Consider the following 21,494-nt stretch of genomic DNA (forward strand, 5'->3'; position numbering starts at 1 on the left):
GTCCAGAAATGACATGCAAGGCTTAGCCCTGCCTCAAGCAAAAGTCATATACTTGGGTGGGATAAGCTTACGGCAGGCTTAGAATGACTCCTGCAATGTGGTTTTGAAACAGAAAATTCTCAATAGGAAGTCTGTCCTCACTGTTATTTTTACCAGCTCCTTTTTTTTTTCTCTCTTCCCTAAACTTTAATAGGAAGGCGGAGAGACAGAAAATGAGCTGGTTCCCTCTCAGGGGTAAACGCAGTGGAGCAATGAAGAGAATGTGACAACATAAGCAGAATCTTTTAAGTCGACTGAAAAGTAAGTTACGCTGCCCTAGTCTTTTATATAAGGGGCATTTCTCTATTGTAGTTGTTTGTAATACTTTACAGTATTTTATTTCATCACGTCTTGTTTGTTTGCCTACAGAGGAAACTCTTTTAGCCACTTATGTTTTTGTAAGCCTATAACTTTCTTTTTGCTTTTTTGCTTTTAATCAAAAGAACAGCTCAATAAATAGGCATGTGTTAATCAGTGTAAATGCATGATATTTTTATATACACAATTTATAATATCTATAGGGCCATAAGGAGATCCAGATAAAGCGTTATTCTGTCATTTAGAGCATCATGACTAAAATAAGTTATCTTTAAAAATGACCACTATCTTTCCCCACAGTATCGCTAATTGCCTCTTCTCATGAAACCATGTAGCAGTGCTCTTCGCAGGGCTTGTATGAAGAGGTACCCGGAGGTGGCACCTAGTGATCTAAATGGTTTCCAGAGAACAGTTGTTCTTATATAGTAACAGTATTACCATTGCATAAAAGCACAGTAAATAACTATATATATTAGGGGTGAGCAGGTTTGGATTTCTGAAATCCGAACCCCCCCGAGCCCCCCTGATCCGAGGCTGATCCGAGTCAGGCTCGACTTTTCCCGCCTGACTCGGAAATGAAATCGAGGCAAAACGTCATCATCCCGCCCTCCGGGTCTCGCGGGTTTTGGACTCTATATAAGGTACCCGCGTCGGCGCCATTTTCTCACTCGGCTGTGGACAGTGAAGAGGGAGGGTGGGAGTTAGGGCTGGCTGGGCTGTGTAGTGTAGTGTAGTGTTGTGCTGTGCTGCGCTGTGCAGCTGTTGTCCATAGGGGCTGTGGCCCTGATTCAGAGCCGGACGCTATTTGCGGTCGTTCGTTCACAAAAAAGAAGTGGCTATTCAAATGAACCGTTCGCTCTTTGCGGTCTGTTGACGCCTCTATGTCTGAACGAGCGAACAAAACTTGCGGCCGTAATTTTGAAAGATACGCCCCCTGGCCGCTCGCACCATACGTCATGTCCGCTATTTATTAGATTAATCGAGTACATCGAACAGCGTATGAACTGCTCGCTATTCTTGTGGTTGTTTTTTCCTACCGCTATCTTGCGAGCAGTTCTGCCTATAAAACAACCAAGTGACGTGGTCAATGACGCTGCTGTTTTAATTATGCACACCCTTAAAACGCCCGTTTTGACCTTTAAGCACGTCTGCGTTCTGAATTCCACTCCCTGTTTTCAAGCACCTGCCCCTGTTACCACCCACATACGCCACCTCCTGTCACTCAAAATAGTAGGCATTCGCTATTTAGCGAACAAACGATTTTCGGCCGCACTGACTGGTTCGCGCATGCGTATTACAATCCGTACGCATGCGCAGATGAGCGAACATCGCTCATAACGAACGAGCGGCCGATTACGAGCGGCTCTTAATGAGGGCCTGTGTCCACTCCTCCAAAGTCCATAGGGGCTGGCTGGGCTGTGTTGTGCTGCTGTTGTCCATAGGGGCTGTGTCCACTCCTCCAAAGTCCATAGAGGCTGGCTGGGCTGTGTTGTGCAGTCAGTTGTCCATAGGGGCTGTGTCCACTCCTCCAAAGTCCATAGGGGCTGGCTGGACTGTGTTGTGCAGTCAGTTGTCCATAGGGGCTGTGTCCACTCCAAAGTCCTGTGCAGTGTCCCAGTCCTAAAGGGGTGCTGTAGTGTTGTCCAGGGGGTGCTCTGTCCATCAGGGGTGCTCCCCCCAAGTACAAAAAAAATAAATATTTTTTCTGTGTTTGTGAATTGTGTGCGCAGTAGCCGCACGTGCATCAATAAAGTAGCGCCAAGCGTGCGCCTGTGTCATAAGTAAAGGGCCGGCTGGCTTGACCATTAAAGGGTGCTGTAACCCCCAAAGTGCACTTCAAACCAAATAAAAAAATATATTCTTTTGTGTTTGTGAATTGTGTGCGCAGTAGCCGCACGTGCATCAACAAAGTAGCGCCAAGCGTGCGCCTGTGTCATAGGTAAAGGGCCGGCTGGCTTGACCGTTAAAGGGTGCTGTAACCCTCAAAGTGCACTCCAAACCACATAAAAAAATATTTTCTGTGTTTGTGAATTGTGTGCACTGTGGCTGCACGTGCATCAACAAAGGAGCAGCGCCAAGCGTGCGCCTGTGTCCCATAAGTAAAGGGTCGGCTGGCTTGTCCATTAAAGGATGCTGTAACCCCCAAAGTGCACTCCAAAAAAAATAAAAAAATATATTTTTTTGTGTTTGTGAATTGTGTGCGCAGTAGCCGCATGTGCATCAACAAAGTAGCGCCAAGCGTGCGCCTGTGTCATAGGTAAAGGGCTAGCTGGCTTGACCGTTAAAGGGTGCTGTAACCCCCAAAGTGAACTCCAAAAAAAAAAAAAAAAAAAAAATGTTGTGTTTGTGAATTGTGTGCGCAGTAGCCGCACGTGCATCAACAAAGTAGCGCCAAGCGTGCCCCTGTGTCATAGGTAAAGGGCCAGCTGGCTTGACCGTTAAAGGGTGCTGTAACCCCCAAAGTGCACTCCAAAAAAATAAAAAAATATTTTTTTTGTGTTTGTGAATTGTGTGCGCAGTAGCCGCACGTGCATCAACAATGTAGCGCCAAGCGTGCGCCTGTGTCATAAGTAAAGGGCCGGCTGGCTTGACCATTAAAAGTTGCTGTAACCCCCAAAGTGCACTCCAAAAAAATAAAAATATATATTTTTTTTGTGTTTGTGAATTGTGTGCGCAGTAGCCGCACGTGCATCAACAATGTATCGCCAAGCGTGCGCCTGTGTCATAAGTAAAGGGCCGGCTGGCTTGACCATTAAAAGTTGCTGTAACCCCCAAAGTGCACTCCAAACCAAATAAAAAAATATTTTCTGTGTTTGTGAATTGTGTGCACTGTGGCTGCACGTGCAACAACAAAGGAGCAGCGCCAAGCGTGTGCCTGTGTCCCATAAGTAAAGGGCCAGCTGGCTTGTCCGTTAAAGGGTGCTGTAACCCCCAAAGTGCACTCCAAAAAAAATAAAAAAATATATTTTTTTGTGTTTGTGAATTGTGTGCGCAGTAGCCGCACGTGCATCAACAAAGTAGCGGCAAGCGTGCGACTGTTTAATAGGTAAAGGGCCAGCTGGCTTGACCATTAAAGGGTGCTGTAACCCCCAAAGTGCACTCCAAAAAAAATTTAAAAATATATTTTTTTGTGTTTGTGAATTGTGTGCGCAGTAGCCGCACGTGCATCAACAAAGTAGCGCCAAGCGTGCCCCTGTGTCATAGGTAAAGGGCCGGCTGGCTTGACCATTAAAGGGTGCTGTAACCCCCAAAGTGCACTCCAAAAAAAATTAAAAAATATATTTTTTTGTGTTTGTGAATTGTGTGCGCAGTAGCCGCACGTGCATCAACAAAGTAGCGCCAAGCGTGCGCCTGTGTCATAGGTAAAGGGCCGGCTGGCTTGACTGTTAAAGGGTGCTATAACCCCCAAAGTGCACTCCAAACCAAATAAAAAAATATTTTCTGTGTTTGTGAATTGTGTGCACTGTGGCTGCACGTGCATCAACAAAGGAGCAGCGCCAAGCGTGCGCCTGTGTCCCATAAGTAAAGGGCCTGCTGGCTTGTCCGTTAAAGGGTGGTGTAACCCTCAAAGTGCGCTCCACAAAAAATTTAAAATTCTACTTTTTTTTCTGTCTTTGTGAATTGTGTGGGCTGTAGCTGCACTTGCATCCCCAAAGCAGCAGCGACAAGCGTGCGTCTGTCTGTTAAAGGGTGGTGTGACCCCCAAAGTGCACTCCAACAAAAATAAAACATTTTCTTCTGTGTTTGTGAATTGTCTGCACTGTACGTGCATCCTCAAAGCAGCAGCGCCAAGCGTGCGTCTGCCTGTTAAAGGGTGGTGTAACCCCCACAGTGCACTCCAACAAAAATAAAACATTTTCTTCTGTGTTTGTGAATTGTCTGCACTGTACGTGCATCCTCAAAGCAGCAGCGCCAAGCGTGCGTCTGTGGGTGGTGTAACCCTCAAAGTGCTCTCCACAAAGAATAAAAAATTCTTCTTTTTTTTTCTGTCTTTGTGAATTGTGTGGGCTGTAGCTGCACCTGCATCCTCAAAGCAGCAGCGACAAGCGTGCGCCTGTCTGTTAAAGGGTGGTGTAACCCCCAAAGTGCACTCCAACAAAAATAAAACATTTTCTTCTGTGTTTGTGAATTGTCTGCACTGTACGTGCATCCTCAAAGCAGCAGCGCCAAGCATGCGCCTGTGTCCCATAAGTAAAGAGCAGGCTGGCTCATTTCTTAAAGGGTGGTGTAACCCACAAAGTGCACTAGTCTCCAACAATAATAAAAAATTATTTTCTGTGTTTGTGTGCGCCTTAGCCAAACGTATATATCAATATAACATAAATGGAGGACCAAACTTTCTCCGATAAAAATCAAATAGGGAAAGATCAAGAACCACTTCCTCCTAGTGCTGAAGCTGCTACCACTAGTCATGACATAGACGATAACATGCCATCAACTTCGTACTGCCCAGGCCGATGCCCAATGTCATAGTAGAGGGCATATACAATCCCAAATGACAAAGTTCAGGAAAATTACCTTAAAAAAACATTTAAATCATCTGAGGAGAAACGTAAACTTGCCAATATGCCATTTACGACACGGAGTGGCAAGGAACGGCTAAGGTCTTCTCCTATGTTCATGACTAGTGGTTCAGCTTCACATGATGATGGAAGCCCTCCTCCCGCTAAAAAAATCAAACGAGTTAAGCTGGCAAAAGCTCAGCGAAGAACTGTGCGTTCTAAGAAGATATCACAAATCCCCAAGGAGAGTCCAAGTGTGGTGGCGGTTGTGATGCCTGACCTTCCCAGCACTGGACGGGAAGAGGTGGCTCTTTCCACCATTTGCATGCCCTCTACAAGTGCTGAAAGGAGCACCCACAGTCCACTTGCTGATATGCAAATTGAAGATGTCACTGTTGAAGTACAACAGGATGAGGATACTGGTGTAGCTGGCGCTGAGGAGGAAGTTGGCGAGGAGGATTCTGATGGTGATGTGGTTTGTTTAAATCAGGCTCCGGGAGAGACAGTTGTTGTCCGTTGGATGAAAAAGCCCATCACGGTCATGCCTGGGCAGAAGACCAAACATTCCACCTCTTTGGTCTGGCAATATTTCTATCCAAATCCGGACAACTGTCTTGCCATATGTACCATATGTAAAGGTGAAATAAGTAGGGGTAGGGACGTTAACCACCTAGGAACATCCTCCCTTATACGTCACCTGCAGCGCGTTCATAAAAAGTTACTGTCAAGTTCAGAAACTTTGGCTAAGACCGTAAGCAGTCCAGGGACACCTAAATCCCTTCGTCCTGTTGTATCCAAGCGCCTGCAAACCACACCGTCAACTCCGTCCTTGTCAATTTCCTCCTTAGTCAGGATCGGAAGTAGTCCTGCAGGCCATGTCAATGGCATGACTGACTCTCCTATCCGGGATTCCTCCAGAGGATCCTGCATTGCTACGCCTACTGCTGCCGCTGCTGCTGTTGCTGCTGGGAGTTGTTCATCATCCCAGAGAGGAAGTAGGAACACCACTACTTTTACTAAACAACTGACCCTCCAACAGTCCTTAGCGAGGAGGATGAAGTACGACAGCAGTCATCCTGAAGCAAAACGTATAACTGAGGCCTTGACTGCTATGTTGGTGTTAGACATGCGTCCAGTATCCGCCATTAGTGCAGTGGGATTTAGACAATTGATGGAGGTAGTGTGTCTCCGGTTCCAAATCCCATCTAGATTCCACTTCACTAGGCAGGCGATACCGAGACTGTACAGAAACGTCAGAAAAAGTGTCCTCAGTGTCCTGAAAAATGCGGTTGTACCCAATGTCCACTTAACCACGGACATGTGGACAAATGGAACAGGGCAGACTAAAGACTATATGACTGTGACAGCCCACTGGGTAGATGTATCACCTTATGCAGCAACAACAGCAGCGTCACCAGTAGCAGCATCTCAGAAATGACAGCTCGTTCCAAGGCAGGCTATGCTGTGTATCACCGGTTTCAGTAAGAGGCACACCGCCGACAACCTCTTAGAGAAACTGAGGGAAATCATCGCCCAGTGGCTTACCCCACTTAGACTCTCCTGCGGATTTGTGATATCTGACAATGCCACCAATATTGTGCTGGCATTACATCTGGGCAAATTCCAGCATGTCCCATGTTTTGCTCACACAATAAATTTGGTGGTGCAGAATTTTCTGAAAAGAGACAGGGGCGTGCAGGAGACGCTTTGGGTGGGCCGAAAAATTTCTGGCCACGTTCGCCATTCAGCGACTGCGTGCCGAAGACTGGAGCGCCAGCAAACACTCTTGAACCTGCCCCGCCATCACCTGAAGCAAGAGGTTGTGACGCGGTGGAACTCAACCCTCTATATGCTTCAGAGGATGGAGGAGCAGCAAAAGGCCATTCAAGCCTATACATCCACCTATGACATAGGCAAAGGAGGGGGTATGCACCTGACTCAAGCACAGTGGAGAATGATTTCCGTGTTGTGCAAGGTTCTCCAGCCCTTCGAACTTGCCACACGTGAAGTCAGTTCAGACACTGCCAGCTTGAGTCATGTCATTCCCCTCATCAGGCTTTTGCAGAAGCAGCTGGAGAAAGTGAAGGAGGAGCTAAGACGGAGCGATTCCGCTGGGCATGTGGGACTTGTGGATGAAGCCCTTCATTCGCTTTGCCAGGATTCCAGGGTGGTCAATCTGTTGAAATCAGACCACTACATTTTGGCCACCGTGCTCGATCCTAGGTTTAAAGCCTATGTGGTGTCTCTCTTTCCGGCCAACACAAGCCTGCAGAGGTGCAAAGATCTGCTGGTGAAAACACTGTCAGCTGAAGCCGAACGTGACACATCAACAGCTCCTTCTTCATTTTCTCCCGCAACTGGGGCTGCCAGGAAAAAACGTAGGTATCCTAAGCAACCCACTGGCGGTGATGCACGACCAAGTTTGGACATCTGCTCCGGACTGTAGGACCTGGCAACAATTTCTGACATGTCTACTGTCACTGCATATGATACTGTCACCATTGACAGAATGGTGGAGGATTACATCGGTGACAGCATCCAAGTAGGCATGTCAGACAGTCCGTACCTGTACTGGCAGGAAAAAGAGGCAATTTGGAGGCCCCTGTACAAACTGGCTCTATTTTACCTAAGTTGCCCCCCCTCCAGTGTGTACTCGGAAAGAGTGTTTAGTGCAGCCGGGATCCTTGTCAGCGAAAGGCGTAGGAGGTTGCTTCCACAAAATGTGGAGAAGATGATGTTCATAAAAATTAATTATCAACTCTTCCAGGGAGACCAGCCTCCAGAACGTACAGAGGGGCCAGTGGTGGTGGATTCCAGCGGGGACGAATTAATACTCTGTGAGGATGAGGATGTACACAACACTGAAGAGGGTGAGGAATCGGTGGATGAGGAGGATGAGGACGACATCTTGCCTCCATAGAGCCAGTTTGTGCAGGGACACATTAATTGCCAGCTTGTTTTGTGGGGGCCCAAACGAACCAATCATTTCAGCCACAGTTGTGTGGCAGACCCTGGCGCTGAAATGATTGGTTTGTTAAAGTGTGCATGTCCTGTTTATACAACATAAGGGTGGGTGGGAGGGCCCAAGGACAATTCCATCTTGCACCTCTTTTTTTTCTTTGCATTATGTACTGTTTGGAGCCTAGTTTTTCAAACTGCCATCCTGTCTGCCACTGTAGTGTCACTCCTAGATGGGCCACGTGTTTGTGCCGCCCACTCGTGTCGCTTAGCATAGTCATCCATCTTCCGCGGTGCAACCTTTTGGACATAAAAACACTATTGTGAGGTGTTCAGAATAGACTGGAAATGAGTGGAAATTAAGGCTCTTGAGGTTAATAATAGCATAGGAGCAGAAAAATCAACACATTCTGTGATTTTAGCTGTTTTTATGCTTTTTTTCAAAAAAATACAGATCCAAAACACAAAACCCAGAACCCAATACACGGAAGGGTGGTTTTGGCAAAACCAATCCAGATCCAAAACATGAAGAAATATCCACCCCTAAATATATATATATATATATATATATATATATGAAAAAAAGTAAAAAAAAAAATCACTGCTGCTTCCTCTATGGGGTGAATCACTCAGTGCTAATAGCTGACCATGAACACTGCAAGAAACTGGCACATGGGGAGAAAGAAGCGGCGGGGTTAAGGATTGAAAAAAATGCACCTTTTAGTTTTTACTATCCTCAGATGCTTGCTTATGGCAACTTAGTGCCGCAAACACCAACGGCATCTATTCAGTTCCACCCCCCGCGGGACACTGCGGCCACAGATGGGGATGGCACCCGGAAGGTTGTTTTAGCGGGGCGCCGACAGGGCGCCACCATAAGGGCAGAGAGCATTCTGCCCTTTTGAAATCAGGCTCTAAAACTTGTATTTATCACACCTATAAATTTAATGCAGGAGATTTTGCAGCTGTCAGTGGTTCTGAAACTGGGTGCAACGGGTTGGTGGTTCAGGACTAAGGGGTCTGTTTACTAAGCAGTGTTAGGAGACAGAGTGAAAAGTGATAAGAAAGTGATAAGGTTCCAGCCAATCAGCTCCCAACTGTCATCTCACAGGCGGTGTTTGAAAAATGACAGTTTGGAGCTGATTGGCTGGCACCTTATAACTTTTCACTCTGTCTCCTAACACCAGGCTTGCCTACCCACCCGATTTTGCCGGGAGCCTCACGATTTTCGGGTGCCGCTCCCGGCCCCCCCGGAAAGGCAGGCAAGCCTCCCGGAAGTCTCACACCCTCCCCACCTACCCCCTGATAAAAACAGAAATCCCCGCAGCGGGGGGCCCGGTGACGCGATTCGCGCAGAATCGCATCATCGTGGCCCCGCCCCCCGCTTCACAATGCCGAAAATCACGGCTTTGTGAAGAGGGGGCGGAGTCACGATGACGCGATCGTGCGGCTCCGCTCCCAGTGTAACCCAAAATGGCTGCTCCGCCCCCAATGGCCGGCCCCGCCCCCCGCTATTAGCCGACAATCAGCTCCCTCCCGGAAGGCTGGAGCTGATTGTCGGCAAGTATGCCTAACACTGCTTAGTAAATAGACCACTAAATCAAATTATTTATGCTCCATGTAATATGCAAAACCAGTGCTGGTGGCATCTTTAAATTATGTAAACCCACCTTTTCAATGACAAAAACTCCTGGAAGAAGGGGGATAATTTTAGATCCCTTTACCTCCTCTGGCTCTCACAGTGCCATGCATGTCCTAACAGAAACCGGCAGAGTAAACATTCGTCACTGCAATTAGCCGCTGACGATTTGCCAGGACAGCTCGTCAATTGGAACAACTGTCCCGGTAGGTGGGCATTGATTGATCAATAGGCAGTTATTAGTCCTGTGATTATAACAAATGTGAAAGCATATTGGTATACAGTACATTGACGAATATAGGTCTTCAGTGGGATGTAAACAAGCAACAGACAGTAATGTCCAATTGGAAAATATTACCATTAAACTTCCTATCACATTTTAATACTAAAAGTGTTATTTATCGTCTACTCTGCCCCTTATGTATAGGAAGAACCAAGGACAGGTTGTGAGAAAGAATCAAGGGCCGTGTCTGCAATATTAAATGATTCAATTAGCACTTTATAAGCTTTCACTCTAAATCTATGAATTTCCTTATAGACAACAGATAACAGGTGTCCTGTAAAGAGACTAATTTGATTTATAATATTGTCATGTTAGTGCCGAAAGGGAATAAATGCAGAGAGAGATCTTTTTGGGTCTTTGAAAATGAGAGATGCCTGGTCCCCGGTAACCACACACAGTCAGCTTTTAGGGGGGATTTATCAAACCTTCTAAAGACAAGCGGAGGTGTTACCATAGCAACCAATCAGAGTCTACCTATTATTTATCTAGTACACAGGTTCTCAAACTCGGTTCTCAGGACCATAAACAGTGCATGTTTTCCAGGTCTCCTCACAGAATCACAAGTGAAATAATTAGCTCCACCTCAAGATCTTTTAAAATGTTTCAGTAAGTAATGACTACACCTGTGCACCTGCTGGGTGACCTGGAAAACATGCACTGTGTGGGGTCCTGAGGACTGTTTGAGAACCATTGATCTAGAACATACTATTACATAATAGCTGGAATTTTGATTGGTTGCTATGGGCAAATCCTCCTCTTGTCCTCTTTAGCAGAATCAATAAATCTCCCCCTTTAATGACGATCTGCTGGGTTATCAGCTCTAGGCATTCCATCACATACATTACATTATATAGATTTCTGATTAATGCAGAACCACCAGTTCTATATAACATTGATGTCAGTTAAAATTTTCTCACTTATACAGTTACTTTTACTATTATATAAGCTACATGAGATGCCGATAATATTCATTTTTTAATCTATTATGTTATTTATATAACGTTTTTTATGCCTTTAGCATAGCAATATATATTTTTCAGTTTATTATAAATTCATAGAATACTTATTTGTTTAATTAGTTTTTGTCATAGTTTGAAATAAAATGTATATAAGAGAAGCTTTATATACTGATTGATAAATACGTCACATTATCTTTGAGAATGGCCTCCTTAAAGGTATCCGGTCGACTTGTCGTCATTTAGAAGGTCGATATTCAGCACCAGAATGGCGATGTATTATATGAGTCGACAGTCAGAATGTTGACACGGTCATCAGGTAGGCAATCAATATGTAGCCATGCATTTAGGTCAACATGGTTAAAACGCTGACACGTTCAGAATGGCGACATTTAGCATTTCGACGGCAAAAATGTTGACATTCTTTTTGTTGATTTTTAGGGTTAGGTTTAGAGTTAGGATTAGCATTAGGTTTTGGGTTAGAGTAGGCTAAAATAACAAAAAAAATCCATATGTTGACATTTTGGTGTCGACTTGTTAAATGGGGACATTCTGTAAGCATCTACAATTTAACCATGTCGACCTTAATACATGTCTACATAGTGATTGTCGGCCATAGGACCATGTCGACATTCAGAACCTGTTGACATTCTGGTTTCGATATTCTGGTATTGACATTCTGAATATCAAAAAGTCATACCACACCCTCTTCAAATATGTAAAAGTGTCTCAACATGCGGTACAGGGAGCAAAGTGGGTGGCTACCCCAAATACAGAAGTGAACAGAAACCTTAAGGAAAGCCATCAAGGATTTGGATCGGCATTCGGCTTACAGCAGACTGACTCAGCGGATGGTAAGACACCCTTCCTCATTTGTAAAACCAAAGATTGCTAATGTGAACTTTTGCTATGCTTCATAATTAACGGTTACCAGTAACACAGTGTGGGCTATCAAGAACCTTTTCCACTTTGATTAATGATGATGATTAGTTTTTGTAGGATTTAATTTATTTACAAACTTTTTTTTTTTGGCAAGTATATTTGGAATTTTGGATAAAAAAAAATCATTATTGAACTATATTTTTATATATATATATATATATATATATATATATATATATATTGTGTACTCATTGGGAATATTTATGTAGCTACACATATTCATACTGTTGTTCTTTTCTGCATAAATAAGGAGTTATCAGATCATATGCAATTTGAAATATAATTGTTGAAAGCTGTGTCATTTGTTTTAGGTAAGATATTTGATTTTTTTTCTCATGAATCACTACAATGATAGGATTGGAAAACCTGTTTAGATTGTTTTTCAAATAATTAATTTTTATGCCATATTAAATTTGATCATTCTCAGTTGAAGGTCATTTTATTTTCATCAATGTATGTATTTTTTTATGAATATCTTCTTATACATCTTAGGTTAGCATGTTCTATAGCCATTTTTTGTGCAATTTTTATTTATTGAAATAAGCAAAACAGGAAAGATATAAGGTATAGTTTAGATCACAGGTTCTCAAACTCGGTCCTCAGGACCCCCAAAAAGTACATGTTTTCCGTGTCTCCACACTGAATCAAGTGAAATAATTAGCTCCACCTGTGGACCTTTCAAAATGTGTCATTGAGTAATGATTACATCTGTGCACTTGCTGGGTGACCTGCAAAACGTGACCTGTGTGGGGGTCCTGAGGACCGAGTTTTTGAACCACTGGCTTATATCACAGGTTCTCAAACTCGATCCTCAGGACCCCAAACAGTGCATATTTCCCAGGTCCCCTCACAGAATCACAAGTGAAATAATTAGATCCATCTGTGGATCTTTTAAAATGTGTCAGTGAGTAATGAATGCAACTGTGCACCTGCTGGGTGACCTGGAAAATGTGACCTGTGTGGGGTCCCGAGAACCGAGTTTGAGAACCTCTGGCTTAGATATTCAGAATACAATAAAATACAAGTAAAAGCTGGATCATTATGTTTGTGCTTGAGATTCAAACAATCTAAATAATATAAATCATTAAAAAAATGGGGGAGGTGTGGTTAATAGCGGTGAATGCAGAGTGCCAGGGATGTAAAGAAGGGTATATAATATGTGCCTTAAAGGGATGAATTCGGTTACTCCATGTCCACACAGTTCATGTCACCATGTTCATAATGTCGACATGTTCAGAATGTTGACACCTAACACTAACCCTACACGTTTTGACTTTGTAGACAAATGTTGAATGTCAACATTTTAACCATGTCGACAGGGTAAAATTAGACATTCTGTTGTCGTCATAGTGACTGTCTACGTTGTCAATTTAGACATGCTGAATACCTCCCAAATAGGCATGGCCTGCTGGTCTCATCTGGAGGGGTATGTCCTAAATTTCCAATAGGGAGTGTTGACAGGTAAAATTACTGGGAAAGTAGCACTACAGTAGGTCCAAGGACTCAGACTAGTGAGTTGTGGGTCTATAAATGATAATAGAATGATATAATGAATGGTGACCAGTATACAATAAAATAACAATCTAATATTAATTATTACAGTATACATACTGCATAAAATAACCCAATGCTCAAGGGGGTGGGTGGAGCTACTTTGGGGTTGGGGCATCAATTGGTGCATAAACCGGTTTAAAATATGGAGCCTGCCATGAGCCATTCACAGCTCGCGGAACGGCAGCCAATCAGAATCGGCCACTCCTGATTGGCTGCTGTTCCGCGAGCTGTGATTGGCTCGTGGCTGGCTCCATATTCAGTTACCACTACCGCTACCGCACTGTTTATCTTTTTCCCTGCCAGTGCCTGCCGCCCATGCAGTTCTCGCCGCTGCCACCCGGGCCCCCTCTCTCTCTGGGCCCGGGACTGGAGTCCGGCAGTATCCCCCTGATGGCGGGCCTGCCTCATCAGATAGGTCCCTAACATCCCTTTTACTGACACATTATATAAATGTATCCAGGACTTACCTACAATAGTGCTTTTTCTCTGCATGGCACTACAAGTTTCAGCATGGTAGCGCCTCTTATTGGAAAGTGGTAAACTACCAACCAATCAGCTCCTAACTGTCATTTTTCAATCACAGCCTGTAACATGACAGTTTGAAGCTGAGTGGCTGGTAGTTTATCACTTTCTAGGTTATCACTTTCCAGAGCTTAGTACATCTCCCCCATTATGTTTAATATTTGGGTGTGTAGTCCAGGCACCCCCCTTTTTCCACTATTTTCAATGTTATCTAGCGGTCCAATTGAAGGCTAGAGGTCATATGCTGTAACACTATGCAAAAGTACCTGGCTCAAGGTGCGAATATACTGCACAGTATATATGATAGTCACAGTGTATCCAGATGGGCAGTGGATGGGAACCCACAGGTACTTTCATATATGGGATGCTGGGTAGCAGCCAGATACAATAAAGTAAGTAATATCCACGGGAATTGCAAAATTCCTCAATCTCTCAATGGATAATATCCAGGGAGAAAGGCCACTCATATGATGATACACCTTATAAAATAAAGGTGGAACGAACCTCAGGTGCTGTGCAGTCACAGGCAACTACTTGGCACCACAGGAGCAGTAACACCATAGCCTGCATGTCATAACCATCCAGCAGATGGAATCTGAGGCCACTGTATCCATGTGGCTACTGCAGCCATGGCTAGCCTCGACTCACAGGGATGCTTCTGCTGCTACTCTGCTGGTACATTGTACTGGTGCATAGCACCCTAGGTTCATTTCACCCTTACATCATAAGGTGTACCATGATATGAGAGGCTAAACTCTCTGGCCCTGATATTATCCATTGGGAGACTTGAGGAACTTTGCAATTCCCACGGATATAACTTACTTATTGTATCTGGCCACTACTCAGTGTCTCATATATGAAGTGGGTTCCCATCCACTGCCCATTTGGATACATGGTGACCATCATATATACTGTATATATGCACCTTGAGCCAGGTAATTTTGCATAGCATCACTGCATGTGACCTCTAGCCTTCGATTATTGGATCACTAGATAACATTTCTAATAGCGCAGAGTGGTATACTCTTGCTTTGTTTTTATGTATTAAGGATCATATTCTTAAGCTGCATACACGATGTGTGTATGCGGCGATATCGTCATCGGCGGGCCCGGCGGGGGTGCCAGCATCGGCAAGTGTATACACACTTACCGATGCCGACCAGCGACAGACGACGGCGGAGGGGGTCAGTGGGGCCATGCTGCATTCAGCAGTATGGCATCGCTCACGATATCCCCAGATTGGGCCGCAGCATGTACAGCCGACTGGGGTTATCGTAAATGACCAGTGGGAGCGCGCATCACTGGTCGTTTTTTGCATACACGCTTGCCGATATTTTTAACGATATCGTTATCGTTAAAATTATTGGCAAGTATGTACGCGGCTTTATGGTCCGTATTTATTTATTTATTGTTTATTTTCTGATTCCCACTCCCGGGAGCATTTGTTTATTTTATGTAGTATATACTGTAACTAATAATATTATATTGTTATTATTTTACTATACACTGGTCAACATTCTATCATTATGTTAACATTTTATAGTCCCACAACACACTAGTCTGATTGCTTGCACCTAGCGCTACTTTCTCTGATACCTCTTTTCCACCAAAAACCCTGGTTCGACCTGGGTTTTGAAACATGGATCCAACCCAGATCAGACACTGTTTACACAGCAACATCGATCTGGGTTATTTTCAGGTCAGCCCCATTCACACTAAACCTGGGTCTGCCCTGCTAAACTTGTGAGGACATAAAAAGTGGGAGGTGACTGCTCCACAACCACCAATCAGCTAATTTTAGGCATGACCCAGGTCGGATATCCCGGGTTGTGCCGTTTACACTGCAGTATTACCCAGGTCCATCCTAGGTCCGACCCTGGTAGCTACCTAGGTTGGATTGCCGGGTCACTTGACCCGGGTTATTTTTCAGGGACCCTTTTACACTGAGCTGTGACCCGGGTAGACCCAGCAAAAACCCAGGATTTTGCTCTGGTAAAAAAGGGGTATAAATTACATTTATACTCCTTTGGAACTGGCATATCCCTTATTTTAGCAGCTGGTCTGAGGTTTTTGATAATTGGATATACAATTTACACCAAAGAGCCCTGTTTAATTTTTTGCATGGTATTACGACTGTAATTAATTGTTAAAATTCCACAGTGCACCACATCGTCGAATGGTGTTGGAAACATAGCATACTGTACATAAAACAGGGACATACAAGGTAGACAAAAGTTTCTCCTAAAAATAGCAGGTGAAAAGAAGTGCAATATCTTTATTTTGGGATGCAAACGTGGGGAAATGACCCACAGTCCCCCAAAGGACAAATCTGGCAAAAAAAAAAAAAACAAGAACACCCATAAAAAGTACTTTCATTTTTGGGGCGAAAAAGTAAAAAGTGGGGGGACAAGCATAAAAACTAGCGAAATAGACTTCTTGGGGGTCTGCAAGGATGAGTCAGTTTTTGACGTTTTTTAAAAGTTCACTTTAGAGACATAAAATATGCTAGCACCCATTCTCAAGGACCCCAAATTTGACTGGAGTACTTGTTTTCACCAAAAAATACTGCTTTGTGCCATTCTTTACCACTTATGCAAAGACGCTAATAAGAAGCAATTTAAACAACTTAAGTACACCAAACACCTTTATTAGGGCTATTAGTACACATCTACATTGATTCCCTATGTTAGTGCATCTTTTTTGTGGTACAGATGGATTTTCCCACTTCTGACAGTATTTTCCGCATTCACCACTTTCCGTTTTCGCGTGTTTAGGAATTGAATAGAGCAAAAATCAGGGACACGCACGAAAAGTTTTCGCCTATGAAACAAGCAAAGGAGGAGGAAAGTCGGACAGGCGAAACTTGTCCAACTTTTCACCTTTAATTGAATACGGCCCCTAGTGTCCAAGTTATTCTAAAAACTCTCCTAGCATTATTAAACGGACTTCAAGATTAAATAATTTCAATTTGCATTGTATTTTTAATACCATAAACCAGAGCCATATAAAATGTTTTCCATATGTCATAAAATAAGTTATCATGTAACAAATCTTAAATGTTATTTCTTTTGCTGCCTTTATCTCCAGATACAAAGATGAAGATCACCCATTCTTTTGTTATCATTCTCCTATTTGTTCAGAAGATGACAAAGGGCGATGGAGATTGCCTCTATGATAATCACCTTAAACTGTGTTCTTGTTCCCATCTTGACCTTTCCAATATCATGCGCATCATTTCATGCATTCATGCTACCAGTTTTGAATTTAATGGAGGAAGTTTCATTAATACAGAAGATTTTACTACCTTTAATATAGAGATGGAACAGGTTCTAGGCATGATGCGTTTCCCGATGACCAAGATAAAATTTGTAAACATAGTGTTGTCCGAGGAATTTTTGTCAATCTTTATAAACTGGGTGCACAGAATTCCAATCCAGCTACTTGAATTTGAAAACACGACCTTCGTTGGCAAACCAATTGCAACCACCAAGAGCCATCTACCTCCTCGCATATCCTCGTTACAATTCATCCGCGTGTCTTCACACCCGTTAATCCAGAGAGATTCTGCCTTCAGTGGGTTTGGCAACTGGATGTCTAGCCTGGACAAATTAGCTGTGATGGGATCTCAATTAAGGAATATTCCCTGTAACACCAGTCTTCACTTTCAAACTTTGTCATCTCTAGACCTATCGGAAAATCTTCTTCAAGATGAAGACGTCTACTCTTCATTTTGTGATGGTTCTTTTCCCGGTCTCAAAACGTTAGCGCTCAGAAACAACAATTTGGCTAATTTCGAAATAGTTTGCCAAACGCTCAGCAAGTATAACCAATTGATACATTTAGATTTAAGCCACAATAATAATTTATTTACCAAGCCAATCGTTTATTGTGAGTGGCAGCCATCTTTAATTCACCTAAATCTATCTTACACGGGGTTGGAAGAAGTGAATAGCAGTCTGCCACAAAATTGTGATGTGTTAGATTTAAGTTACAACGAGATTGAATTTCTGAATGTATCATTGTTCAAACTGAAAGAGCTCTATCTATCTTACAATAAGCTCACAACTCTTTCCAACGTGGGAAATTTTCCTCTTCTACAGGTCCTAGCTGTAGATGGGAATCCAATTATGAATCTGCAAGGGAGTCAGTTACAGTATTTTAAACATCTGAACAGTTTTAAAGGTGATAATATTCCCTATACATGCTCTTGCTCCTTTGTACATGAGATTAAGGAAATCCAAACGTCTGGTTTAACAATTCAGCAGTGGCCAAATGGCTACATATGTGACTCTCCTATTTCGGTTAAGGATAAGTTGGTTAGTGATGTCTATCATACATTCTTTGAGTGCCACACATCTCTCTTGACTGTCGTCATATGCATTGTAATATTATTATTGTGTGTAGCTATCATAATCTGCTTTATTAAGATTCAGCGGAGCAGTAAAACAAGATCTCAAGAGATACAGACTGGAACATCGAATAGTGTACATTTTCAATCATAACTATGCAGATATTGAATGAGTATATCTAAAGGCAGAGCAACTAATCAGATTTTAAAAGGCCCCTACACACTAGACGATTTTTGTAACAATTTGCCCGATTCCAACACATCGGAATGACAATCGTTAAAATCTTCCAGTGTGTATGCATATGCACTATATCGTGGTGCTTGCTCCCGTGGGGTCGTCAGTCGCATTGTCTGGTCTTCCCTACATGCAGTCCAATCAGACAATGCGGCTGACGACCCCATGCAGCAGGATGCGGCAGTGGCGGCATATTGAGCGATCGGGCACCGGATCTTCCAGTGTGTATGGGCCACCCGATATGTCGGCCTGTTGGTGGGGGAGTCACGGGTCGCTTCGCTGGGTACACACGTCATCGAGTGTGTACCCAGCATAACAGTCATGTAACTCCACACTATCGGTAGTTTACCTCTTAGCCACAGGCTATTTCTGTTTGCTCTCTCAGTTTTAATTATCTGTCTCATTTTGGCATTGTTGCCTTCTTTGTAAGTGCCCATTAGATGGACAATTGGGCCCTTTTACACCTAATTGGCCAAAAATCACAGCATGTGTACGATGGCCACTATCTAGTCCCAGTGTCAAACAGATGGAGTTGTCAGCTTTGGGCCACGGCATTCAAGTTCGGGCAGGGATGTGGGCACATATAAAGTCAATCATTTGCCTCTACACAATTATATATGTGCCTATATTTATACTCCTACGCATTTCAATTCACTAGAAACTTCATAACTAAGTATTTTACGTATCTTGTGCCCCAGCTGGTGAAAAATACCACTGTTGTCCCACTGACATGAACACTGTACATATCTTGCTTTTGTTATATACACCTTATTTTTTTTATATGATTTTTGTATTAGTTTTGCCCTGGATAAATCAAAGGAACTAATTACTGTCAGGTTTTACAAGAATGCTTTTAATAAATATCTTGAATACATTTTTATTTTTTAGTAGCTATTTGGCGTTGGAGTCTTTATTGTCCTTAGTTTCCAATTCATACCAGAAGATGTCTGAAGATGAAAATATAATAATCTTATGATTCTAGCACTAGTTGTCCTGCCTGTATCGGTACCCCTACTCCAGTGATGGCCCTGGTCTCAGTGTACAGTCAGGATACCTTCCTAGCAGTGAAGGGTTATTAGCAGGTATCAAGATGTTAAGTGTAGTATTGCAAATGTTTTTTTTTTACAAATACATTACATTATAGCTCACAACCAGAAGATAGATGGCAGCAAGTGCCTTCTCCGTAATGGTTTCCAGGGATTTGACAAGAAAATGCAATAGCAATATTTTCTATAAATATTATATTTCTCTTCTCAGATATATAGCACCTATATTGCATTCATTCCGCTAACAACACATATGCATAAGAAACATGTTTACATTATATTGATTCCTTATGGAGAGACATAATTCATATTGGTTCCCTATGAGGCCGGTATATATTGATGGCACAATTCATGTGGACAATTCCACTGGTTACAAATCTATAGAGATCTTCTCAGACACTGTTTATGGAAATGATTGCTTTAATGCATTATATTTCATGTAAGGAAAATACAGTGAACTTGTAAATATCATCCTTAAAGTCAGGTGACAAAAAGCAGACCGATGAAGCATACATCAACATACATTGAACCCTTGTTTACATTTTAGTGATTTGCTGGAAAAAAATGTCATCCAATGCAACTTTATTTTTGAATTATCATGATTAGGCTATAATCAGGACAATTAAGTTTTTTCACTATTTCCATCAATTTCCAATATAAATGTATTTTTCCTCTCTCAGGGCCTGATTCAGACCCGGACGTAAGCATCCGTTCACTCGTATGCTGTCGATGTTTTGCTACCACGCATGCATCTGGTCCGTTATGCGCATGTGCGGCCGTATATTTGCGATCACTTTTCAATCGCTCGAACAGACTGTGAGCAGGAAATGACTTGTGAAAGTTGAGTGACAGAATGTGCCGTTCGTGGGTGGGACCAGGGGAAGGTGCTTGTCAACGGGGGGAGTGGTGGTGTGAATGCAGGCGTGTCTGACCTTCAAAACGGCATTTAATGGGCGTCCATAATTACAAGGACGCGACATTGTACACTTCACCTAGTTTGATTATTGACTGAAGTATTCGCAGAACTTGCGGCCGCCTAGGGCTACCTTAAGCCTTGCAAGGGCTTCCGATGGCTCTCGATGTTACCGATGGTGTTATACACTTCCTGGAGATGACGTGTGCTGTGAGAGTAGAGGGGGCGGTATTAAGCCAGTTTGCAATCGCTTCATCGCCGCTCGCAAAGACAAAAAGGGCGTCCTTGAGCCTTGCTTTGCAATCAGGGATTTTAAATGGCCGGCCCCTTTTTGGACGCGAGTGAGCACTTCTAGCGAGCGGGTCTGAATCAGGCCCTCTGTCTTTTGGGGCTTAACAGACAAAGGTGCCATTGAGCTTACACAGGGCCCGATTCAGTCTTGTACGCAAACCCGAAGGTTTGCGTACAAGTCCGATGGCGGGAGGACTGCACATGCGCATGACCCGTTTCGTGCATGTGCAAAAAGGGTCCTGCGAGATCGCTCACACTGCCTCCTAAGCTGCAGCATGATTGTCATTGGGGGAGGGGTGGTGGCAGGGGACGTTGACTGTTTTACAAGATGGGGATGTTTTGCTCCTGTTTTGTAGGCATGCCGAGGCCAGCGTCTGCTTCTTCCGTTGCAGATTTCCTGGACGCAGTTGAGCAGTTCCAGCCGTCATTCTGAGTAAGCTGAGGCTTACTTAGATGACCGATGGCTGCGACTATCGCCACGGTGATCCGATGCAACGTCTTCGGATTCAGCACTCAGATCTGCAATGCTGGCAGGAGGCACTTTTTTTCTTCCTATAGGCAGAGGGGCACCAAAAACATAATGAGGAGACCTGCCGTATGGAGAGAGCCACGGGGACAGTTGCCATCGGACCCGATAAGCACGCTCTGGATGCGCGTGCAGTGAGTTGTAACACTAATGACACCGGCGATGCATGAGGTCTCTGATCAGTACACCAGCATTCAGGTATACTACTTTAACGAAGCTAAACAGAAGGAGACCACTCTAACCTCAAACCATTCTTAAACAAGACCATATGGACAAAGCATAATCAAGAAATGTAAGATCACAATATCTACACTACAAGCAACTACTGTCTGCATAACCTGGACATTCATCACTGGCCTCTGTTTGCTCACTATAAAAACTTACACTTTAATTTCTAATATTTGTACTGATTCTCTCATTTC

The 21,494-nt window shown here is 43.5% G+C and overlaps 1 protein-coding gene across 1 annotated transcript; it reads left to right on the forward strand.

Annotated features, from left to right (window-relative positions):
* Nucleotides 1-212: 212 nt before the first annotated feature.
* CD14 (CD14 molecule) lies at nucleotides 213-19,170 on the forward strand. The gene is made up of 2 exons (XM_088475046.1): nucleotides 213-300; nucleotides 16,801-19,170. Exon 2 carries the CDS (start codon nucleotides 16,809-16,811, stop codon nucleotides 18,213-18,215), a length of 1,407 nt encoding a protein of 468 aa, XP_088331172.1. The 5' UTR covers nucleotides 213-300; nucleotides 16,801-16,808; the 3' UTR covers nucleotides 18,216-19,170.
* The last annotated feature ends 2,324 nt before the right edge of the window (nucleotides 19,171-21,494 follow it).

Source organism: Taudactylus pleione, unplaced genomic scaffold (assembly GCF_031769625.1).
Source record: "Taudactylus pleione unplaced genomic scaffold, aTauple2 ptg000161l, whole genome shotgun sequence".
Lineage (NCBI taxonomy): Eukaryota > Metazoa > Chordata > Amphibia > Anura > Myobatrachidae > Taudactylus > Taudactylus pleione.